A 22080-nucleotide genomic window follows, 5' to 3' on the forward strand; every position below is an offset into this window, starting at 1 on the left:
TACTGACAGAAAAGAAATAATGATTCGCGCTCCGATTCGGCGACCGATCTTGTCGTTTTCTGCCACATCAACATACTTCTATTTTTCTCCCATCAACGACCAAAAACTTTTTCAAAAAAATATCTCATTCCCGCACGAAATGGTATACAGCCTGGAATAGTCATCAGTCAAACTCATCCAAACAAAGAAAGAAGGAACCTCACATCATCACCCAACCGTTTTTCTTTCTTTCTTTTGCTTTCTTAAATTATGTTATGTTACTCAGTTTGTACTACGTAATATTTTAACCTCAGATGAGAAGATAATTGTGTATCTCAGCGTTTTATTTGGCTACATTAACTTCCACAAACTGTTTCATTCATGTCCCCAACACTTACTTAGATAAAGGGAAGAAAAGATAAATTAGTAAATGTATATTTGTGGGCCTCGAATATAATTTTTATAATCCAAAAACATTTGGTTCGAGAAAAACAAATTTACAATTGCTATCCACCGTTCTTTTCCTCTTTGTGTTTGTTGTTTTTTCTTTGAAGTCATTTTGTGTTTGTTGTTGAGGAAACACTGTTCCTTTTTTTTTTTTTTTTTTTCTAAAAACATGTCAAAAGTAAATTTTAAAACCGAAGGCTATAGATCATTGAGGGAAGAGTTGTGTGTGTATTTGACTTGACGCGCTACTACCTCTTTGCTTTGTGATTTTTTAAGGAGGTTGTTTTTCTTTTGAAATAGTAAATTTTATTAAACAACCATATCTCTCCTCAAGACGATCAGAGACGGTGAAATTGTTGGAACAAAATGTGTTTAACAATAATAACCCTTAAGAGTTTTGAAGATAACAAAATATTAAAAATTGTGAATTGGATACGCTAATATTTGTTCAAGTGTACAGGACTACAGACAATATTTGACATCTTAAATTGGTCCTGAAAGAACAAATAAAGAGCAAGTATTTCAACAAAAAGGGAAGCTTCAAGCGTCTGAAGAAAACTGCTCCTGATGTTATGAAGTGCTCCTAAAGACAAAGTGCTTCTGAAGTGATGACGTCATCAGAAGCTAGTTCATCAGAAGTTGTGTATCACCAGAAGCTGCAGTTCATCAGGAAATTGAACTCAAAGTTTCAAAAGCTGTTTCAAGGACTCTAACTCGCCTAGAAATTACAAAAGACTGAAAGAGTGTGGCAACGGCTAGTTTGGAATGCATTTGATGCTAATTCTTCAAAAGCGTTGACATAGTACGTTTGTACGAAGTGTACAACCACTACTTCCATTACTCTGTTTTTGTCTCTGCTACAAGACAAGAATAACAGCTCTGCCTGCAAACAATGTTTATGCACATTGGGAACGCATTTGAAATTGATCCTTCATAGGACAATAACCATATCAGGCAAAGGATCAATGGTGAATTATCAAAGCTTCAAATGACTCTATTTTGGATGTGCTGGCAATTCAACGTCTCTCTCAGACCTCTATATAAGGGACTGAAGACACATAGTTTCAATAAGAACAATATACGCATCAGCTAAGCAAAAACTCTGTTGAATTTGTACTCAACTCCAAAGTTCACTTAGAATTTCTTAACAAAGCTCACATCTTAGGAATTCTAGAGTCTTTAAGAGTCTATATCTGATTTGTATTGTTAACACCACTGATTGTATATCAAGTGTTCAACCTCAAACATTTTTCTTTGTAATTCTGTTTGAATTAAGAAGTCTCTTACAGTTGTGCTTGAGCAATAGAAGTCTCTTGATCTTGTTCAGGAGCATAGGAAGTCTCTTGCTAGTTTTAGCAGTGAGCAATTGTAATCAGATATTACATAGTGAACTCTCCTTGAAAGTGCAAGGGGGACATGACTGACTTCCGGTTTGTGGAAGGAACTTGTATAAATTATTTGTGTCCTTCTTCTCTCTTTCTCTCAGTTTTATCCGCTGCATCTAGTTCTGAACATCTATTCAGAAGTGGAATTCTATCTGCTTCTGAACTGCTTGTTTTAGTTAGGAGAAAAAGATGAAGAAAAAAAAAACACAATTCACCCCCCCCCCCCCCCCCCCCCCTCCCCCCTCTTATGTTTTTTCTCACCTTTAGAAATTAGGAATATAAATAAAAGGTGTCGTATATAGGCGGAACACCCGAAAATGAACACCATAAAAAACACTCATGAGCATAACACCACCAAAATACACGTCACCATCTAAAACTGACTCCTACACGAGAACAACCACCGTATAAACGATATCCAACACCACCCGTCGTCACTACTCACACCCAAAGAAAAAGACCCAACACCGAAGCTAAGCCACATTTGAAAAGCTCCTATCTGAAATATCAATCAGTTTCCACCACCTCTCGATCTCCGATCCACCGAAAAAAACCATAAAAAGCCCAAAACCAAAACTGATCTAAGGAATTGACTCCCGATCTCGAATCAAAAGTGATCGGCCCACCAGGCTATAAGACCATATCAGAAGGGCACCCCTCACCCTCAGTACATTAGAGAAACACCAAATCACGCCAAACAAGATTGCAGCTAGACACCGATTCCCGATCTCGAAGCAAACAATATATGATTTTGGTCCCTATAAATATGTTAACTTTTCGTTTTAATCTCTCTAAAAATTTCTTTCAACTTTTAGTCTCCAAAAGTTTTGCCTCTTCATTTTCGGTTCATACTTTAAAGTAAACTCATATGTAGAATTCATATTTTTGAATAAAATTTTGCGGAAAAATATATAATATTATAATAATCTTTAAAAAAATATTTTTTTTAACTAAACATGAATTAAATATGAATTTTTGTATTTTTTACGGTTAAAAATATACAAAAATTCATATTTAATTTATATTTTGTTAAAAAATTTTAATTTTTTTGAAAAATATTTTTACAATATTCTACACATTTCTGGACAATTTCATTAAAAAATAAAAAATAATCTTAAAAATATGGATCAAAAGTAGTGATTGAAAATTTTATAGGGACTAAAGGTTAACGGAAAATTTTAGAGTGACTAAAACAAGAAGTTGGTATATTTATAAGGATAAAAAACATATTCAACCCTTTTTTTAAGATTTCTTTCTTAAACTTTGATTGTTAGTTTTGAAAAGAAAAAGACAAAATAAATGGAAAAAATAGAGAATTTTGAAATGGAAGGACTTTGGAGGCTATTTTCTTCATAATAATATAAAATTTCCCTCGTTTTGATGAACTCAAACATTGTATTGGAATAGTTTTGTAAAGTTTGAAAAGTTTTACATGTATTCTTTAAATCCAAATTTATATAGTTATAATATTCTTAAAATTAAAAATATATTAATCATGAGTATTAGTTTGTCATATTCTAAAAAAAAACTCTTAAAAAATGTGAATTTTTTAATATTTTCAATCCCTTAAAATCCTTCACTTCCCTTCTTTATAAACTCTCAAATAAAGTCTGCTGGTGGTCATTGATTAGTATTGGAACCAGAATACCAGATTGAGAGGTGTATGATTTTGGATCAATGCGTAGTGGTTTTGCTTCTTGTTCTAGAGATTTAATTCGTCAAGGTTGGATTTTTGTTTCGTGAAGAAGGTTTATCTGTTCTTTTATAGTGGGGCTCACGGTTGATCAATTTGCTTTTATTACTCATGCAGTCTAATTGGTGTTTCTATAGCTTGTATTTTGTGAGACTTTTGGCATGCCTGGTTTCCTTTTATCTTGTTTTTAATAAAATCTTCTCTTTGTTTGTATTTATACTTATAATATATAAACTTAATATCTCGTATTTTTTTATCCGTGAGATGTGGTCATCAATGTGCATAAATAATAGTCTATACGCTTTATTACTACCTTAATTCATATTAAAGTTTGTCTACAAATACTTTTAAGAATAATGTCTTATATGTTAATGTAATCTCACGATTAAGTCTCGTTTAATTTTCCATTACATGAACTATTTATTTTAGGGACATTATTAATCTTACAACAAATATAATAAATAGTGCGTCATTTTATTTAATAATAACAATCATGATATGTAACATAAGTTTAACATAAAACTATTGACCTCTACGACTTACACCAACATTCTAAAACAATGTTTCTTCGTAGTCCACATGAACAAATTTCAAAATGAGAGTGACTTCCTTCAATAATGCTAGTTGAACAATCATAACCTTTGAGAAACACTTTCAGAACATTAGGTTCATATAAGTTTTTTAAAAAGTGAGTCTTGATTACTTCAAAATAAGAGTTCTATTTATAGAACTACGTATATGAACCGCAACTAAGGGTATGCCACATTCTCTAATTTACATTAATGTGCCATAAGATTACACACTGAAACATAATGAGTTTTATTTATTTATTTTTTTCTCTCATCTATTTGTTCTTATATGTCCAACTTTATAGGTTCTTGTAACATTGATAATAATATTAAATCACTTTGAAGGAATAATATTAAATCACTTAACGTTTAAAACAATGGTATCTTGAAATATATTGCTCTGCCCAAATGAAGATAATGTCATATAATTTCATGTAACATTTTCTTGATGATGATCATTAGTATATTTATCCTTTTTCCCTTTATATATATTGAATACAAACCTTAATATATGCCTCTCATATATAATTTATTATTTTATTTCTTAATACTCCAATTGATTTACTAGTAACAAATAAGCTCAATATCTCGTATTGACTTATTTTAACGTGGTCATGCATGTTTACAATCACGCTCCATCAAGGGGCTCATAGATATTATTCGTGCTATGTAAGAGGGGTAAATCTAGTGTAAGTCACTTATGTCCTTCCGCATCACTCGTTCGGACCCCAGTTATCTGAATTTATAATCGTCTTGATATAGACTAGGGGCGGGCAAATACGGGTGGACCCGAATTTACCCAACCAACCTGATGTAAATTTACACATTCGGTTCAGGTTAAAATTGGTCACGAGTTAGTCAGGTGAATTTTACGAGCTATTATGGATATACTCGGTTTAGTTCGGATGGTTCTTTTGCGCACGTTGAAACCCTAACTGACCCGACCAACTCGACTGAAGCATTATTATTATTATTATTATTATTATTATTATTATTATTATTGTTTTCCAAATTATTACTATTATTATTAGTTTTTTCCATACTTGTTTCTCGCAAGTCCACAACACAGCTCAATATACTGGCCAAAAACTGAAAAATATGCCCATCCCACTTAAAACTTAAACCCTAACCAGTTAGCACTTCATACATGTTTCCTCCATCCATGTTGTCGTCATAACCTTCCTCTTTGTAATTGTGTTGTGTTTGTCCTTCTATCTCCCTCCCCCTCTCTCCTCTCTATTATATTCATTAACCATTGATACATGTCTCTACGTTCCTCTCTATTAACCACAACCACAAATTAAAACTTTATTGTGAACAAACACATATCTCGTCAAAATAGTGAAAAAGAACACAAATTGGATTTGAGAAAGGAATGATCCAAATCTACTTTTTCTCTTTATCTTCATAAATTTATGGACTTTTGTTATTAGAGATTGTGTCTTAGGATTTTTTTTGTTTGTTATGTGTTTTTTTTTTTTTTTGGATGACACAACCTGGTTAACCGAACCTACCCGAACCCTTAAACCCCAATTTGAATTTAAGGTGCAATAGGGTTGTTGTTCTCCACCCGTGGGTTGGCTCGGATTGAGGGTTTGAACCCGAACCGACCCTATCCCCACCCCAAATATAGACAACATTTGACGACAATAAAGCACTCAACTCCTCATGCAGGGGCCATAATGATTTCAGATCAAAGAGTGAAATACACCACTAGTATTATGAGAATAACTTATGACATACATCACACTAAGATATATTATTATGGTGGTACAATCCAGTACAAAGATCATTCTTAATAAATTATACACATGTGAAGACTTGATATCTGGTATCCATGATCCATGAAATTTGATCACGTGTCTACGCACAAAATAATCTTTATACATTATTGTTTTTTTATTTGACAGTAAAACTTAACTATGAATATTTATAAATATTGTCTTCATGTTTAAAGAGGTATATTGATCAAGTCACGTTTAATGTACCATTAAATATACTAACTATTCAAAATGTTTGAATTATGTCATATACAAAATAACATAATATCCCACTTTTTACATTCATTTTGGGTTAGTGGCCCAACCTGTTGTATGTTTACCCTATAATTTTGTATATGTACTATAAAATATTATACATACATATATATATATATATATATATATATATATAAAATAATATATTGATTTCAAGAATAACTTTATACTTGTTAAAAGACTCAAACGTCTCACCATTTAAATTAGTCTTTTGTGGATGATTTCTCTATTATCATTCTTTTTTATTTATTATCTAAATTATATACATGTTGTCTAGCATGTATAACATTGCACATTTTTTTTTTGTTACAATGCTAATAATAATAAAAAGAAAGAACAAAAGAACAACCTACACTCTAGAGAAAAAAGTTTCAACTGCGTCAATCTTTAGAAGACTTCGAAGGCCTTCGGGAGGTGAAGGGTGGTTGAAAAAATCAATATATGAGGAAGCTCCAAGCTTGGTCAAAAAGTCTGCACATATAGTAACATTGATTTGGTCTATGAGCTCCTTTATGTCTTGGATCAATACTGCATAAGTATGAAACTTCATTGGAGGGCTTTGATAAGAATAATATAGTGCAGAGAGTCAGAGTAACAAAAAGGATCAATTATTGTCATTTCTTTCACTTGCAAAAGTCCATGATAAATATATATAAAAGAATATATTGATTTCAAGAATAACTATATACTTGTTAAAAGACTCTAACATCTTACCATTTAAATTAGTCTTTTGTGGATGATTTCTCTATTATCATTCTTTTTTATTTATTATCTAAATTATATACATGTTGTATAGCATGTATAACATTGCACATTTTTTTTTTGTTACAATGTTAATAATAATAAAAAGAAAGAACAAAAGAACAAACTACATTCTAGAGAAAAAAGTTCCGACTGCGTCAATCTTTAGAAGACTTCGAAGGCCTTCGGGAGGTGAAGGGTGGATGAAAAAAATCAATATACGAGGAAGCTCCAAGCTTGGTCAAAATGTCTGCACATTGGTCCCCTTCTCTTAAAGCATGACATATAGTAACATTGATTTGGTCAATGAGCTCTTTTATGTCTTGGATCAATACTACATAAGTATGAAACTTCATTGGATGACTTTGATAAGAATAATATAATGCAGAGAGTCAAAGTAACAAACAAGATCAACTATTGTCATTTCTTTCACTTGCAAAAGTCCATGATAAATTGCCAAAAGCCCCGTTTGGAGAATATGAGCTAAATTTTGGATGAAACTAGAGAATCCTAACAAATAGAACCCAACATAATTGCGTAAGAGGACCCCAAAACCATCCCTAGTAGGTGAGCCAAGACAGCTTCCATCAACATTTAGGATTACATTAGAATGATTGTTATGATTCCATTTGATAAATTTGTCCTCTTTCGCACTACTGGGGTTGATGGTGAGACAATTGTTGAAGGTTGCTACCATGCTTTGGATATGAAAAACAAGACGGTGATGAAACCAGTTTTCTTGGCTTAAACACATCATGTTATGGTGACGCCAAGCCCACCAAATGATGGCGGTGAATGTGAATGAATGAGTACTTAAAAAGGCCAACTTTGAGCCAATCACGGGTGACCATGCAATCAAAGAAAAATGAATGATTGAAGCCGAAATGACGCCATATATATTTTTTTTGAAAATTCACAATCTCGGACACAATAGAAAAAAGTCCCTTCACAATGGCCACACCTCGTATAGGTAGAAGATGCTGATATGTTCCTATGATTGAGTAGAGAAATAATAGGGGTCGAAGAATGGCAAACCAACCATATAAAAATTTGATTTTTTTTCTAGAACTTTTAATTTCCAAATCCAATACCAACATCGATTACAGTTGGAGATGGTATAACAAAGTACATTTTAAAACAACTAAAAATATCCTTAAAAAAAAAACTAAAAATAACAATTTTTTATTGCAAACCATTATCATTTAAAAAAATATATTTAAATATAAAATACATAAAATTAGTACATTTTTTTTAACAAGATAGATTAGCACAATATAAATTACAAAACTTATTTAATCCTAAAGATTACATATGATAGAAAAATCTTTACTTATTTAATCCTAAAGAAATTGAAAATTGATTTAAATTTAAAATAAAATAAACTAGATGAGAAGTGATGACTTGTGTAGTAAAGAAACGACGCGTGTAGTAATACAGCTGTATCGCAAAAATGCTAAAAGCAACCGCTTCCCAGGAACAAGCGGTATCCATCTCACCATGACCGATACGAAAATCCCCAAAAACCTAACCTCCCAAACCGTTTCCCTTCATTCACCCACCCTTAAATAGAGTTAGTAACCCCTAACCCCACACACATTCATTCATTTCATTTCACACAACACAAACGCTCCTTCATCAACCAAAATGGATCGGATCAAAGGTCCATGGAGCCCCGAAGAAGACGAATCCTTAACAAAACTCGTTGATCGTTACGGTCCTCGTAACTGGTCACTCATCAGCCGTGCTATTCCTGGTCGGAGTGGTAAATCTTGCAGGCTGAGATGGTGTAATCAGCTTTCTCCACAAGTTGAGCATCGTGCTTTTTCTCCTGAAGAAGATAACATCATTATCAGAGCCCATGCTCAGTTCGGTAACAAATGGGCTACTATTGCCCGTTTGTTATCGGGCCGAACCGATAACGCTATCAAAAACCACTGGAACTCTACGCTGAAACGGAAGTGCTCGTCTTTCATCGGTTCCGATGATCGCGATTTCAATCCTCAGCCGCTTAAACGCTCTGCTTCCGTCGGTGCTCCGGGGAGTCCTTCTGGTTCTGATTTAAGTGATTCTGGTGTTCAACAAACTGTTTTTCGTCCTGTTCCGATTCGTTTGCCTGTGGAAACTACATCGGAGCCGGAGCCAGTAACGGTACCGGAGGCGGTTGAGGAGGATGACGGTCCTTTAACTTCGCTGTCGCTTTCTCTACCAGGTGTGGATGCTGCTGCGGCGGTGCTGGTTAGTCCTGCTCCGATAACCGCTGTAACTGCCGTAACGGTTTCAGAAGAAGCTGGAATTGGAGCGTTAAATTTGAGTGGTGAATTTATGGCGGTTATGCAAGAGATGATAAAGAATGAAGTGAGGAGTTATATGGAAGAGAGAAATGGAATGTGTTTTCAAGGAGTTGATAGGCTTAGAAATGTTTCTGCTAAGCCAATTGGGATTAACAGGGTTGATGGGTGATTAGAATTTTAATTAGGCTGTTTTAAGTTGTTAATTAACGGAAAATGAAGAAGAAGAAGTAAAAGAGAAAATCTTTTTTTCCTTTTTTCTTTTTTGTTAAGGAAATAATTTTGGCAATGTACAGGGAACAGAGTTTGTTGGGGGAAATGGAAGTTTATTTACTTAGCAATGGCAAATCTGTAATTTCTCTCTTGTTTGGTTGGAAAAAATCATGAGGGATTACATGGAAAAAATGAGAATATCCTAAAAAAAAATTCTTATTTAAGTTTAATTCATCTTCTATTTTAATCTGTACAAGTACAATGGTACAAGCTTAATGTAAGTAATCGTTATTATGGTTCAAAACCAAAATTAATTAATGTAGTAGTTTTTTGGTGTAGCAGCCATGAAAGGAAATTGGTTACGTTTTTTGAAAAAATTGGGAGTTGTTTTTTTGTCGGTTATACTTTTATGAGTCTGAAAATTAGTTGATCAGTTTTTATATGGTTATGTTTTGATTTTAGAATCGAGAAATTTTCTGCGATGAAGCTTTGGATAGTTGAAACCGTTTTTGGTAGTTTTTTTAGTTTCCTTCTTTTTTTTAAACCTCACTCCACCTTTTATTTGACATCAAACCTCACTTCACCACCTGATCAGTGATCATACAGTTTTCTTTTTCACAATACCTGATAATTTTAATAAAAGATATTAAAGCTGTTGATAATGTTTTTTTTAAAATTATTTTTTTGAGGGACATAATAATATTATTGAAGTTTAATTAGAAAAATTAATTATTATTAAAGTTTTTTTTTGAGGGAATTATTATTAAAGTTGAAATCAACTTTTGGTCCCCAAGGATGGTCATTTTAGTTGTGCCATTTTTGGAAGAGTTTTTGAGATCTAATTGTTTATCTTCGATTGTAATTTGATTTATTGAATGTTTTATGGAAATTAATTTTCAATAGAGTAAATGATAATTTATATAACCTTGAGACAATCTTTTTTTTTTTTTTTTTTTTTTCTTTTTCTTTTGAGATAAAAACAAAGAGGAGAAGAAAAGGTAAGAAGTATGAGGCAGAAATATCATTACTCATTTAAGATCACCTCTGATATTTGTAAATATGAGAGGACAATTTGTAATATTATACTTTGTGAAAATTTCGTATTTGTTAAGTTTATACATTTGCGATTTGGATGCAACACAGCAAACTCAACATCCGCAGCAATTGAGTTCAATTTGTAGTAGCATCAATGGGAACTGAAGACACATTGGTTGCAACATTTACATCTTGGTGGCATTTAGCATGGGAATGGAGAGTTGTTTCCTACCATGGGAAAGTTTTTTTCAACCATTAGATTAAGGAGGAGTATTAATTTTATCATGGACTGCCTACACCATATTTTTTCCTTTGTCTTTTACATTTTTTTTTGTTCAGATCTGTATTTTTTTTCTTTCCATGCTTATATACTTAACCATCATTTGGATCATCAACTTGCTTCTTCTGTGATAGAATCCCATCAAAATTCAAACTAGCTTCATCATCATCATTTGGATAATTTTGTTTATTAACACGCAACAATGTTACTACAATCATGTGCAAAACTTCATTAGAAACACATAACTATGTAGTTCAAAACATCACAAACAACAATGAAACAAAGGTTTCAAGTACCACAAAAAGAAGAAGAAGGAGATGAAATAAAAATGCAGCAATAGAAATTCAACTACCCTTTGAGAATATGAACAAGAATGTTCATGTCCATGAGAATATTCCAGATCTTGAGTTTTTTTGCCTTATACGTAATAGAGCAATAGAAAAAACATATAAACATAATGAAATCAATGTTGAAATTGATAGAGCGCAAGAGTATGATTACCGGATTATCAAAGAAAAAAATTCCAGATCTGAACAAAAAAAAGTGTAAAAGATAAAGGAAAAAATATGGTGTAGGCAATCCATGATAAAATTAATACTCCTCTTTAATTTAATGGTTGAAAAAAACTTTCCCATGGTGGGAAACAACTCTCCATTCCCATGCTAAACCCCACCTTACATCTTGATACACACGATTCAATTTAAAAGGTGTATTATTTGAACAACCATCTTATGACAATTTATAAGATAATCAAATATTTGCAAAGAAATATTGACACAAAAAATAAAGTAAAGAGGAAAGAGAGTATAAATATAATGAGAATATATTTAGCATGATTTTGATTTTGTCCTCTCATATTTGTATGCTTTTGTTGTTTTTTCCTTCTTTCCTTTTCTTTTCTGTGTTATTTTCATCAATATATTTAATTTAATTTCATTGCTTAAATAAAATATGTGTAAGATCTAAAGTGACTTAAAAACGGAGGAAGTATAAGAAAGTTTTTAATTTTACGAATGACCGTTTATTTATAATATCCTTGTATTTTGGCTCTGGCCCTCTTATGTACCAAAAAAAAAAACACAAGAATATAGCAAATAGATTATTACTTTTCTTAAAAGTAAAATAAATCATTTAAGGTTTTAAAATCTCATTGCCTTGACAATTTTAAATAAGATGATGCCATGGTCTAGTAGTAAACTACTGTTTTATTGCTTAGATGAAATCATTTAACTTTCATACCATTGTAAAAAAAAAAGCGCCAGGCATTTGCCACTTTTCGTGCTGTTATAACAGGGAAATCACGTACAAATTCTTCCCTTGACATTTACCATTTTCATTATTCCATTTGAAAGGCAAAACGGGGGTTAAAGGGTCGCTAGGTTAAAATAATAGGGAATGTCCAATACTTTGGGACGAAAAAGATGCCTATACATTTACAAGGGGTATTGACATTTTCTTATTAACAAGCGATATAGTAATTTGCAACCGCAATACACTATTTCTCTACGTTGAAACACCGCTACATACATCACAAATTTGCGGTTGTAATGCTGCTTGAGCCTGTTATGTTTTTCCGAAGAGAGGGGAGTCTAGATTTAACCTCGCCAATCAACTGTAATATATCATGCTTCCAGGACCAGGATGGTTCATTTAAACCACGTATGGAGTTGAGACAAACAAGCAAGGTTCCGCCTTCATGTAAGAGAACCTGCATGCATGTTACATATTGATTAGCAAGCAAGAATTGAAAAACAACCATAGAATAAGGTTCAAGAGAAGCAACCAGCCAGAGCTTGAGGATATTTATTGAGGAAGCTAAATAAAAATAATACTTTATTAGGGGCACAACTTAAAGAATTTGTATATTCTTCTACTATATTAGGAAAAATTGGCATGTAGTGTTGTGGGTGTCTTAAATTTCGTTTAGGGAGAATGTAAACACAGAAAAGAGGAGGGGAAAAAGCGTGTTCAAGTAATTCACTACATGGTGCCATAATTTCTAAAGAAAATAAATATTTTGCAGCATGATCACATTCATTCTGTTTACAAGGACAATAAAACACGCCCGACAGCCTGACAAATAGTCACAAGATCGAGCATTAAATCAGATTGAATGTCATACCGTTATCCACAATGGAAGAAATCCCAAAACTGATGGAAGGGAAGCCAAGAATATGCTAGACAATGCCAGAGCCACATTTTGCTTAATCTGCATGTTCATTGACATATGAGACAACAACATCCAATTGTTGAAATGATTACGTATCCCAACAGATGATATTAATTTACCAGTGAAGTTGTCTGCCGAGATTTGGCAATACAGAATGGCACTGCAGAAATATTTTCACGAAGCAACAGCACATCTGCAACAGCTATAGCAGTTGCACTAGCACGATGAGCAAGCACAATCCCAACAGTTGCAGCAGCAAGTGCTGGAGCATCATTAATACCTTCACCAACCATAATTAAGCCTCCCCCTGTCACAGAAGTAAAAACAATAGCATTGAGCACAAAAATGTAAAAAGGACGTCATTTAATTCGGACATTATTTGAAATGGTCTCATCACAAGGTTATGACAACAGAGTCAACTAAGGTAGAACAACAATATAAGTTTCATTTTGGGTGTGAATGTGTGTGTGTGTGCATCCCTGCATGAAACCTACACTGAAACGGACCAATAGTGTGTCGCTACAAAAGAAAACACGAAAAAGTCCAAAAGGTGCAGCGCAGTTGCAAGAGCTTGATTTAATAACTTCAATGGATGGAGTTCAAATCTTACACGGGACAGTTGTAAAATAACCATTAGTGTCACCGTTTTTAATTAAAAAAAATCCCCTTCCTCAATTTTTATTTTTTTAAAAAAGAAAACACGAAAAACATGCTTTTGAGCTAAGTTTCTTGAACACGGTATCTAGATTTTTCAAAAAACTATAAGAGTGGGTATGTTAACAATTTTTTTTAAATAATATAAAAATTAAATTTTCTACAAGTATGACTTATTTAGTTGTTTGTATAATTGATATAAATTACAAATAAGTATAACATCTAAAATAAAAACATACGAGGAAATATCTACCATAATATACTGCATCACAAAAAAAAAAATAAAATAGAATTAGGAAATAATTATGCAAAATTGGAAGAATTAGGATTGTAAGAGGATATTTACAAATGAGTTAGGGAAAGGGTGTTTACATAGCAAAAAAAGGGAAAATAATGTACAATATAATAACAAAAGTATTAAGAATATAAAAAAAGGAATGGAAAACCTCATTTTATAATAATTTTGTAATAAATGACAAATATATATTTATTCATTAGTCTGCGGGTACGACCCGGTACTTACCCAAAAAGTACCCACAATAACTTTTAGTAAATAAGTACTCAGTACTTACCCATAAGTACCGGGTATGCAATTATGGAGTCACCCTTTTGAGTTGTTGAGAAATAAGAAAAAGAAAGTACTATATGCAAGTATTATGTAATAATGTATATAGTCGTCATAACTACCCTATTTACATTATTTCTACGACATGCTATGTTATCAGAGACAAAAGATGAAGACAAATCTCAAATCAAGAAACTCACCCATATCTCTTGAGATATCCTTTACATGACGCAACTTATCTTCAGGCTTCAGGTTGCAATGAAACTCTTTGATACCCACAGCACTTGCAACTCTCCTTGCACTATATTCATGATCACCAGTTAACATCATCACACGGAACTTTGCTTCATCTTGCAATTCTTGAATAACATCAAAAACCCCTGGACGAGGCCTATCCTCCAGGTGAATCAACGTGACCTGCATCAAGTGGTTAATAGGTTAGGGGCAGAAAAAGGAAGCAAAATAATTTCAAAATAAACAGGCTGTAGAAGTTGAAAAACTTTGGTATGAAGCCAACTTCTAAAGCTGGAGATATCTTTGCACTTTGAATGTGCTAAGAGCATTATTCCTGCTCCAACAAATATAGGTGCTTTTGATATGCTAAAAAACTGGGGACTAGACTGAACAACTTTTTCTTTACCCTATTTAATTTAGAAATTGGTTGTGGGACTAGACAAAAACATAAATTCTTGTCCCTCACTAAACCGCGAGACAACTTTTTATCCAGAGTACAAACCATCAAAATTACCAAAGTACGTGTTTCATGTTCCAACATAAAAAATATCATCTCTCTATCTCTCTTTAGTACAGTTGTACTGTCCTATCTTACACTGTTCTGTCCAGTACTTACTATTTTGTGAATCGAACGCACCCGTAAGAGACTAAGAGTATATGACAGTACACTACCTTTTTATTAATTATAAGGGCAGCATGAACAAATTCACTTCCATAAGAAGATGCATTAATAGCTTCCTTGACCTTTTTTGATTCATCTTCAGATTGACAAAATGAAGTGATGAAATCTATAGACCCAAGTGATGCTTTTAATAGGTTAGCACCTCCAGCTCCTGACTATAACAAAATAAAAACCAATTTGAGTCATTTTACTTGTCATTTACATATACAATATATGAGAGTAAAATATGCTTACATTAAAGTCTATCTTATTACTGAATACTTCATAGGTCCCATTATAACATATAGTTAGCACTACCATTAGCTTCAGACTCGGTATACAAAGAATACAATGCAAAATAATGATAAGACATCTTTAGAAGTGTACCATGAAAAAAATGGGATTCTCCAAGAGAAATGTATGCAATAGGAGCTCAAAATACGGACGATGTATAGTAGTGTAAACTATAATGCTTAGCTTTGTCAAGCAAAGTGAATATTTGAATAACGGGTTGAGCAATGCACGCAATAGCCAAGTACCTCAATGCTGTTAACAGTAGCAGTAAGGCCTCTACCAGGAAAGTACTCAAAATTTTCAACAGAAACAGAAGGGAGGTTTTTTCCTTCACTATGTTCAACCACAGCCCTGCAATTCATTTTACAGAAAGAAAAAAAAAGTGTAAAGACTGAGAAGAGATAATCATGTTGAAGTTCGTGCTATATTTATATATTTGAGATGGCATAACTGAACATTCAAGATTGAATTGAATGGTTTGTAACATATATACTAGCAAGACACTGCAATAATATATAGTGTTCACCACAAAAGTCCAATACCAAATTGAAAAACACACAAAGAAAGAAAACACACTTCTACTCTTCCTCAATAAATAGATGATTGATGCAAAGAGCCAATGACAGCCACAGTTGTTACTTGTACGAGGTTGGTTCAAAAGTAACACAAATATAATCTGTTCAAAATGATACCTTCCAATGGGGTGGGTAGTGCCCTTTTCCATAGCTGCAGCAACAGCAAGAGCTTCCTTTTCACAAGTGGGAACGCAGCAGGAAGATATGTTTGATTCCTTGTTTCTAATGTGATGACCGTAAACAGGCTCAATTGCCTTGAATACAAGTCCACCAGTAGTCAATGTCCCTGTTTTATCAAATGCAATGGTATGACACGAAGCTAGTGCATCCAGAACATGTCCACCTTTGAGTAATATGCCCTGCAAATTGAGGTAACTGTCACACCCACAAATAAAGGAACATCCCATGTTCAATTTTTTTAATAAGTTTCTACTTAACTTTAGACCTACAAACACAAACTTCAGAAAGTGGGGCTTGAACAATGTGTAATAAAAATGGACAAGATAATCAAAGTATACCATTTAATTCAGCTTATTGATAGATCTATTCCGGAACATTTATTTAATCAGTATAATTCGTTTCACCATATTCAACAATGTAATAAAATATGAAGTATTAGCATCTATACTCTTTAGTATTACTTTGTCTTTCTTCAGTAACAAGTTTGATCAGTTTCCTAGTTTACACTTGGTTAAAACTGTTAATAATGCTTTGTTTGAATGCAGAAAGAAAAAGAAATGATGGAAATAAAGGGAAAAGAAAATGGAGATAGAAAAAAAAAGAAGAAGAAGAAAATACATGTTTGCATGCAGGGAAGAGGAAAGAAAGGCGAAAACTTCACTTATCATTTATGGTTGAATGCAAAAGGAAAAAATGTATGATTTATTGTCTTTTCTTCAAAGTTAAGTAAGTGACCACCAATAAATAGTCGATTTTCTTGTCTGGATAAGTGATTATTTTGTACAATAATAATCAATTATTGGTGCAGATTGTGTGGGCAAAATATGTCCAAAATAAAGTTTTTTTCCTTTCTATCTTTTCTCATCCTACATTTGAAGAGAAGACTATTTGTGCAAGTCCCGCTTTTTTCTTTCCTCTTCATTTCCTTTCCTCAACTATACTGAAAAATCCATAAATATAAGCACGATTTTCAGAAGATGCTGGATTATGATTGTTGAAAATATAATGTTGAATACAAAATGAAGAACATAAACTGTACAGATGGTGCAAATACTTCACAACTAAAACACTAGGATATCTAGCTAAAGGGCTAACAAAAATTCAAGGCGGCAATTAGTATATGACGTTTAAATTTTAATATATTCAGATGTTAGTGTATTTAGATACTGGTAAATAGCTAACTTATACCTTTTTTGCACAGGAGCTGATTGCTGTGGCATATGCCAATGGAGCCACAGCCAATGCACATGGTGATGCTGCAACCATGAGCCCTAAGGCTCTGTAAATAGAACCTCTGCAAGCTGAATCAACAAAGACTAAATAAGCTGAAATATAATTATATGAAGGTTTTGCAGTGAGCACTATATAAAGTTGGTGATAATGACTTTAGTATAATATTTAATGAACTGCGGAAGTCAAGGGCCCTTGCCCAAGTCTATACAAGAATGAAGAAACAAGAGCTATGCTCAAGTAGGCTGCAGGAGTAGAAAGGACTGTGTATGCATGCAAGGAGCTATAAGGGAGGAATTGCAGGGTCTGTCCTCAATCCTCACAGCAGATGAGCAGAGAAAAAGACAAAAGAAGTTGTTAACAGCCTGAACAGCTGGTGCAGTATGAATGGGGAAATAATAAGCGGAGTGGTTCAGGCACACAAGATGGTATTGGTAGGAAAGAATAGAGAAATGGCGAGGTTTTGGGTAGCAAAGAGATATTTTGTGCATCTGCAGAATTTCCCATGTAATTTTTTTTTTTCTCCTGCACTTCCTTTGTGATTTCAGTATTAGAAGTGGGAAATCTCTGCTTGTAAGGAGCTTGATACCCGTTCTTTCTAATTTAATTCCACATTTCCATTAAATGATTATTAAAGGAAAGGAGTAATTGACATGACATATATAATCCCACAAATGATTAGGTTACATTACATTATACAACACTGCTAGATTAATAGAATTTAAGAAGTACCTGGTGTACTAAAGAATGGCCACTTAAATAAAAGTGGACCAAGAACGGCAATAGCAATTGATAACACCACAACAACTTTGCTGTAACGTTCACCAAATTCATCCAGCCACCTTTGAAGTTTAGGTCTATTCAACTGAGCTTCTTCAGTCAACTGCACAATTTTGCTTAGAGTTGATTCCTTCCATGTCTTTGTTACCTGTGATGAAATAATTTTGTACTTTGCTGTAAGTTCTCAAAAAAATTGCACTGTAAACAAGAAACACTCACCTATTAGAAACAAGTTGAGAGTGTCGAACAAGACAGCACATTGCTGACAGTCTAAAATTGGCAACCTAGCATTACAATCTCTAACAACTTATTCTTAGACATACTTGGAATTGACTCATCACCTTATTTTTCAATCTTTGTCAATGAAAATGAAACTTCCAAACATAAGTATGGTCAATGTCATGTGAAACTTGGTTAATTATAATGGAGATATTTATAATGGAGATATCTGGTTCCAGCAAAAACATACAGCAATTCTCACCAACAACACCAACACCAACCTTAACTCCATTCATCTCTGTTAAAGTTAAGAATCTTTAGATATCCCTTTAATTGTACAACTTCCTAGATTGATTTTATAACTCCTAGAGTATTCAACTTCCTAGGCTAGTGCTTACTAAATAAGCATTCAATGTATTTATTGTAAAGCCATTATAAATACAAGCTGTGTGATCTCATTATAGATACACAGAGAGTTTACCCAGACTTCACATATTTTACAATCTCTATCACCACCAGCAACCTCGGAACTAATGATTTACACAACAACATTCCAGTAATCCTCCTAAAATAATATATATTGAAAACCAAGCTTAAGAAGAGTAACAAGGTTAATTTCAATACTGCCGCCACTGACACCTCATTATTAATATTGCTTGATTTGTTTCCCACACATTAACATCACTAGTTTGACCTTCTTCTCCTAACTGTTTCATCCATCACAACTAGTCACCATAGTACACAGACCCCAAATACAATAATTGCCACTCTTTTTCTGTTCCACTTCCTCATACCACCAACATTGTTAAGCTTTTCTACTATAATAAAGGCTAAAAATTTGAAATTTAATATAGTACAGCAAGAGCTGAAATGGCCAAACATACCTTCAGAATTATTCTCCCATCTATATTCCTTGCACCGCCAGGAACTCTATCTCCAACTTTGGCCTCCAGAGGTTTGACTTCCCCTGTCAAGTGCTCAATGGTAATTGTGGCACCGCCGTGGAAAACTTCACAATCTACAGGCACAGACTAATCACAATACCATTCCGATTATACTTCAATATTCTGCTATAGAAAACTTGAAATTTTATTTATTTATTGATTTTACTATGCAGCAAAGTTGCAAACCACAAATGCCACGGGTTTGGCATATCCAAGCCATCAAAAGTTGAAATGATTTCCAACTAAGATTGTAGTAAAAAGAATTGCCTAGCCATTTGAAAACCTCAAAACCCAACACAAGGAAGCAATCATATTTTCACTTCCTAGAATTTTAAGCAAACTAATTATACCCAAGCAATTGAAATTCCAAAACTTGTTACCTCTCCGGCACCAACAAGGACATATGATCCCACAGTTATATCATGCACAGGAACCCTCTGGTATGCCAAATCAAATGTATTAGGAAGTTTATTATCTTTTGTATCAAGAACAAGTGCAAATTCTGGATTGTTCTCCTTCAACTCTTTAACATCAACCATTGAACGGCTTGTGAAATACTCTTCAGCTGCGTAAACCATTCAAATCAAACAAATCAAACTCATTGCATAGCACTTAACTTGTTAAACTAGGGCATGTTTGGATTACTTTATTTGAGTTTGTCTACAGGTATAAGTACATGTGAGACTGCTTGGGAGAGATTATCTACAGGTGTGAGTTTACCTACATGTCCATAAGTTGTTTTCAACTTATTTTCATTAACTCTCCAGTCCGGAATAGTATATGAATACAACTTATAGCTTAACAATTTGACTTTATTTTATCTTATGTTATAGAAATAGCTTACACATGAGCACTTAATTAAGCCTATGTTTGGTTCCACGTTTGGAGTAGTCAAAATTGATTTTGGAGGTGTAAAATTGATTTTGACATGTTTGTCGAGTGGCATTGATGTTTCCTCCGGAATTGATTCTATCTTAAAAGCTAAAGCTAGGATTTGTAGCTTTTGAATCTAAACATGGTTTTTGCATGGAAAATTGACTGTTCAACTCATTTTCACGTATATGTATACAAACATAAACAACTTCACATTCAACTCACTTTTAAGTAAAATTAATTCATTCAAAATCAATTTTTATCAGCAAAACCAAACATGCACCAAGTTGTTTATCCAAATACGACCATAATGTGTCTGTTCGAATAATACAAACTTACCTATATGTGCAAGATTAAACATTGCAAGTAGTAACCCTCCTTCCAAAGCATTTCCCATAAAAATAGTTGCAAAAGCTGCCATTGCCATTAATACATGGATGTTCACTTTTCCACCACTAATTTCAATTAAAGCATCAAGTGATGCCGAAACCTGACACACATAAATAACTATGAGGCACGACACAAACACCGGTAGTAATTTAAGAAAATGTAAAAATTGAATGTAATCACACAGACACGTGTCAGACACCAGAGACGTCTTCGATCAGAAGTGTAAGTGCTATAGAGATAAATAATCCCATAACAGTAGAGAACTAAATTGAGTGAGAGATTGTTTAGTTTGTTACCCCAACCAACGGAAATGCGACGAGAATGAACGAGTTTTGGACAGGTTTGATGAGTGATTTGGGCAAAGTATGAGGACAAATAGCTGCAGCAACAAACAAAGCAGTTGATGCGCAACATAGATACAAATGCTCTCTCAAGAAATTCGCTAGGTCAATCCATTTGGTAGCTTTGGCGAAACTGATAATCGCTTTTTGAGGTCCAGTGAGATTCACATCATCGATGTCATGTGAATGATGATGATGGTTATGATTACAATTATGATTATGATTATGAGTATGGTTATGGTTATGATCGGTGTGATTTGCGGAACAACGAAGTTTATGATGATGGAGAATGAGGAATTTGGAAGAATAGAGAGGTTTGATAGAAATTGGGGATGTGCGAATAGGAAAAGCGAGGTTAGAGGATTGAATTCTTGTGGTTTTGGTGTGAAGTGAATGGAACTTGGTAGAAGGGATTGAGTATGAAATTGCTTCCATTTTCGGGAGTTGAAATTCGAAGACGAGTTTCATGCCATTATTATAAAAGTTGAATGTTGAAATGAGAGAATCAGAGTTTATTAGGACATATATGACCTATTATTGTGGGGCAGTTGTTTGTTTTTTCTTGTTACGGGTCATTACAGTGGAGGACTATAGAGACTCCAGGGAGTGAAAATGAGCCATTCAGTTAGTTGTTACGACATCAGCACCACATAGTGTGCTCATTTCCAATAATTTACCAAATTTCTGTTTGGCCTGACTGATTGCATTGTCTTAGGAAAAAAAATTACATTGCAGTAAAATTCAAAAAATGTAATATGGGATTAAATTGATAAGATAAAAGACCAAATGTTTCGAAATAAAATTCAGTCGACATAAAAGAATCTCAATTTCAATGAGTTATGCGACCTTTAAATGCTTTTAAAGTTTAATATTATTATTCTATATATACGGTTGGTGTAAGCATTTTTATATTATCAATTAAGATTGATTTATCCAAACTTAGATTCGATTCATATTATAATGTGACTACTGTATTTCATTAATACCACGTATAAAGTACACCAATACAGTTTTACCTCTCAGAATAGGATCAAGCATTTAGGTAGTTACTATAATTTTTATGAGAAATGATATTTGAACAACCATTTTTTACAACTTTTGTGATAATTTTCTCTTTCATACTCACATTTTCATTTTACTTTCTCTCTCTATTGCTTTGATTTTTGTGTCACTACCTCATTTCCTTTCTAAAATTTTGATTGTCACAAAAGTTGTCACATATATGAATGTTCAAATAACACAACTCGATTTTTATACATTAACAGTGTAAATATTATTTTGAGGAATGCTAAGGATTCAGCTAT

At 33.3% G+C, this 22080-nt stretch overlaps 2 protein-coding genes across 2 annotated transcripts; one reads left to right on the top strand and one right to left on the bottom strand.

The window, feature by feature from the left end:
- The first annotated feature begins 8409 nt into the window (after positions 1–8409).
- Positions 8410–9613, top strand: LOC25493498 (transcription factor MYB44). The gene has a single exon (XM_013602006.3). The coding sequence runs from the start codon at positions 8495–8497 to the stop codon at positions 9308–9310; it is 816 nt and encodes a 271-aa protein (XP_013457460.1). The 5' UTR covers positions 8410–8494; the 3' UTR covers positions 9311–9613.
- A 2335-nt stretch (positions 9614–11948) lies between these two features.
- Positions 11949–21352, bottom strand: LOC25493499 (probable cadmium/zinc-transporting ATPase HMA1, chloroplastic). Its single transcript, XM_013602007.3, has 13 exons — positions 20732–21352; positions 20385–20535; positions 19553–19737; positions 19113–19259; positions 17962–18157; positions 17188–17300; positions 15937–16178; positions 15490–15595; positions 14962–15126; positions 14256–14472; positions 12956–13143; positions 12789–12875; positions 11949–12374 (listed from the first exon to the last, which is right to left on the bottom strand). The coding sequence occupies exons 1-13, from the start codon at positions 21242–21244 to the stop codon at positions 12195–12197; spliced, it is 2490 nt and encodes an 829-aa protein (XP_013457461.2). The 5' UTR covers positions 21245–21352; the 3' UTR covers positions 11949–12194.
- Positions 21353–22080: the final 728 nt, after the last annotated feature.

Source organism: Medicago truncatula, chromosome 4 (assembly GCF_003473485.1).
Source record: "Medicago truncatula cultivar Jemalong A17 chromosome 4, MtrunA17r5.0-ANR, whole genome shotgun sequence".
NCBI classification, from domain to species: Eukaryota; Viridiplantae; Streptophyta; class Magnoliopsida; order Fabales; family Fabaceae; genus Medicago; species Medicago truncatula.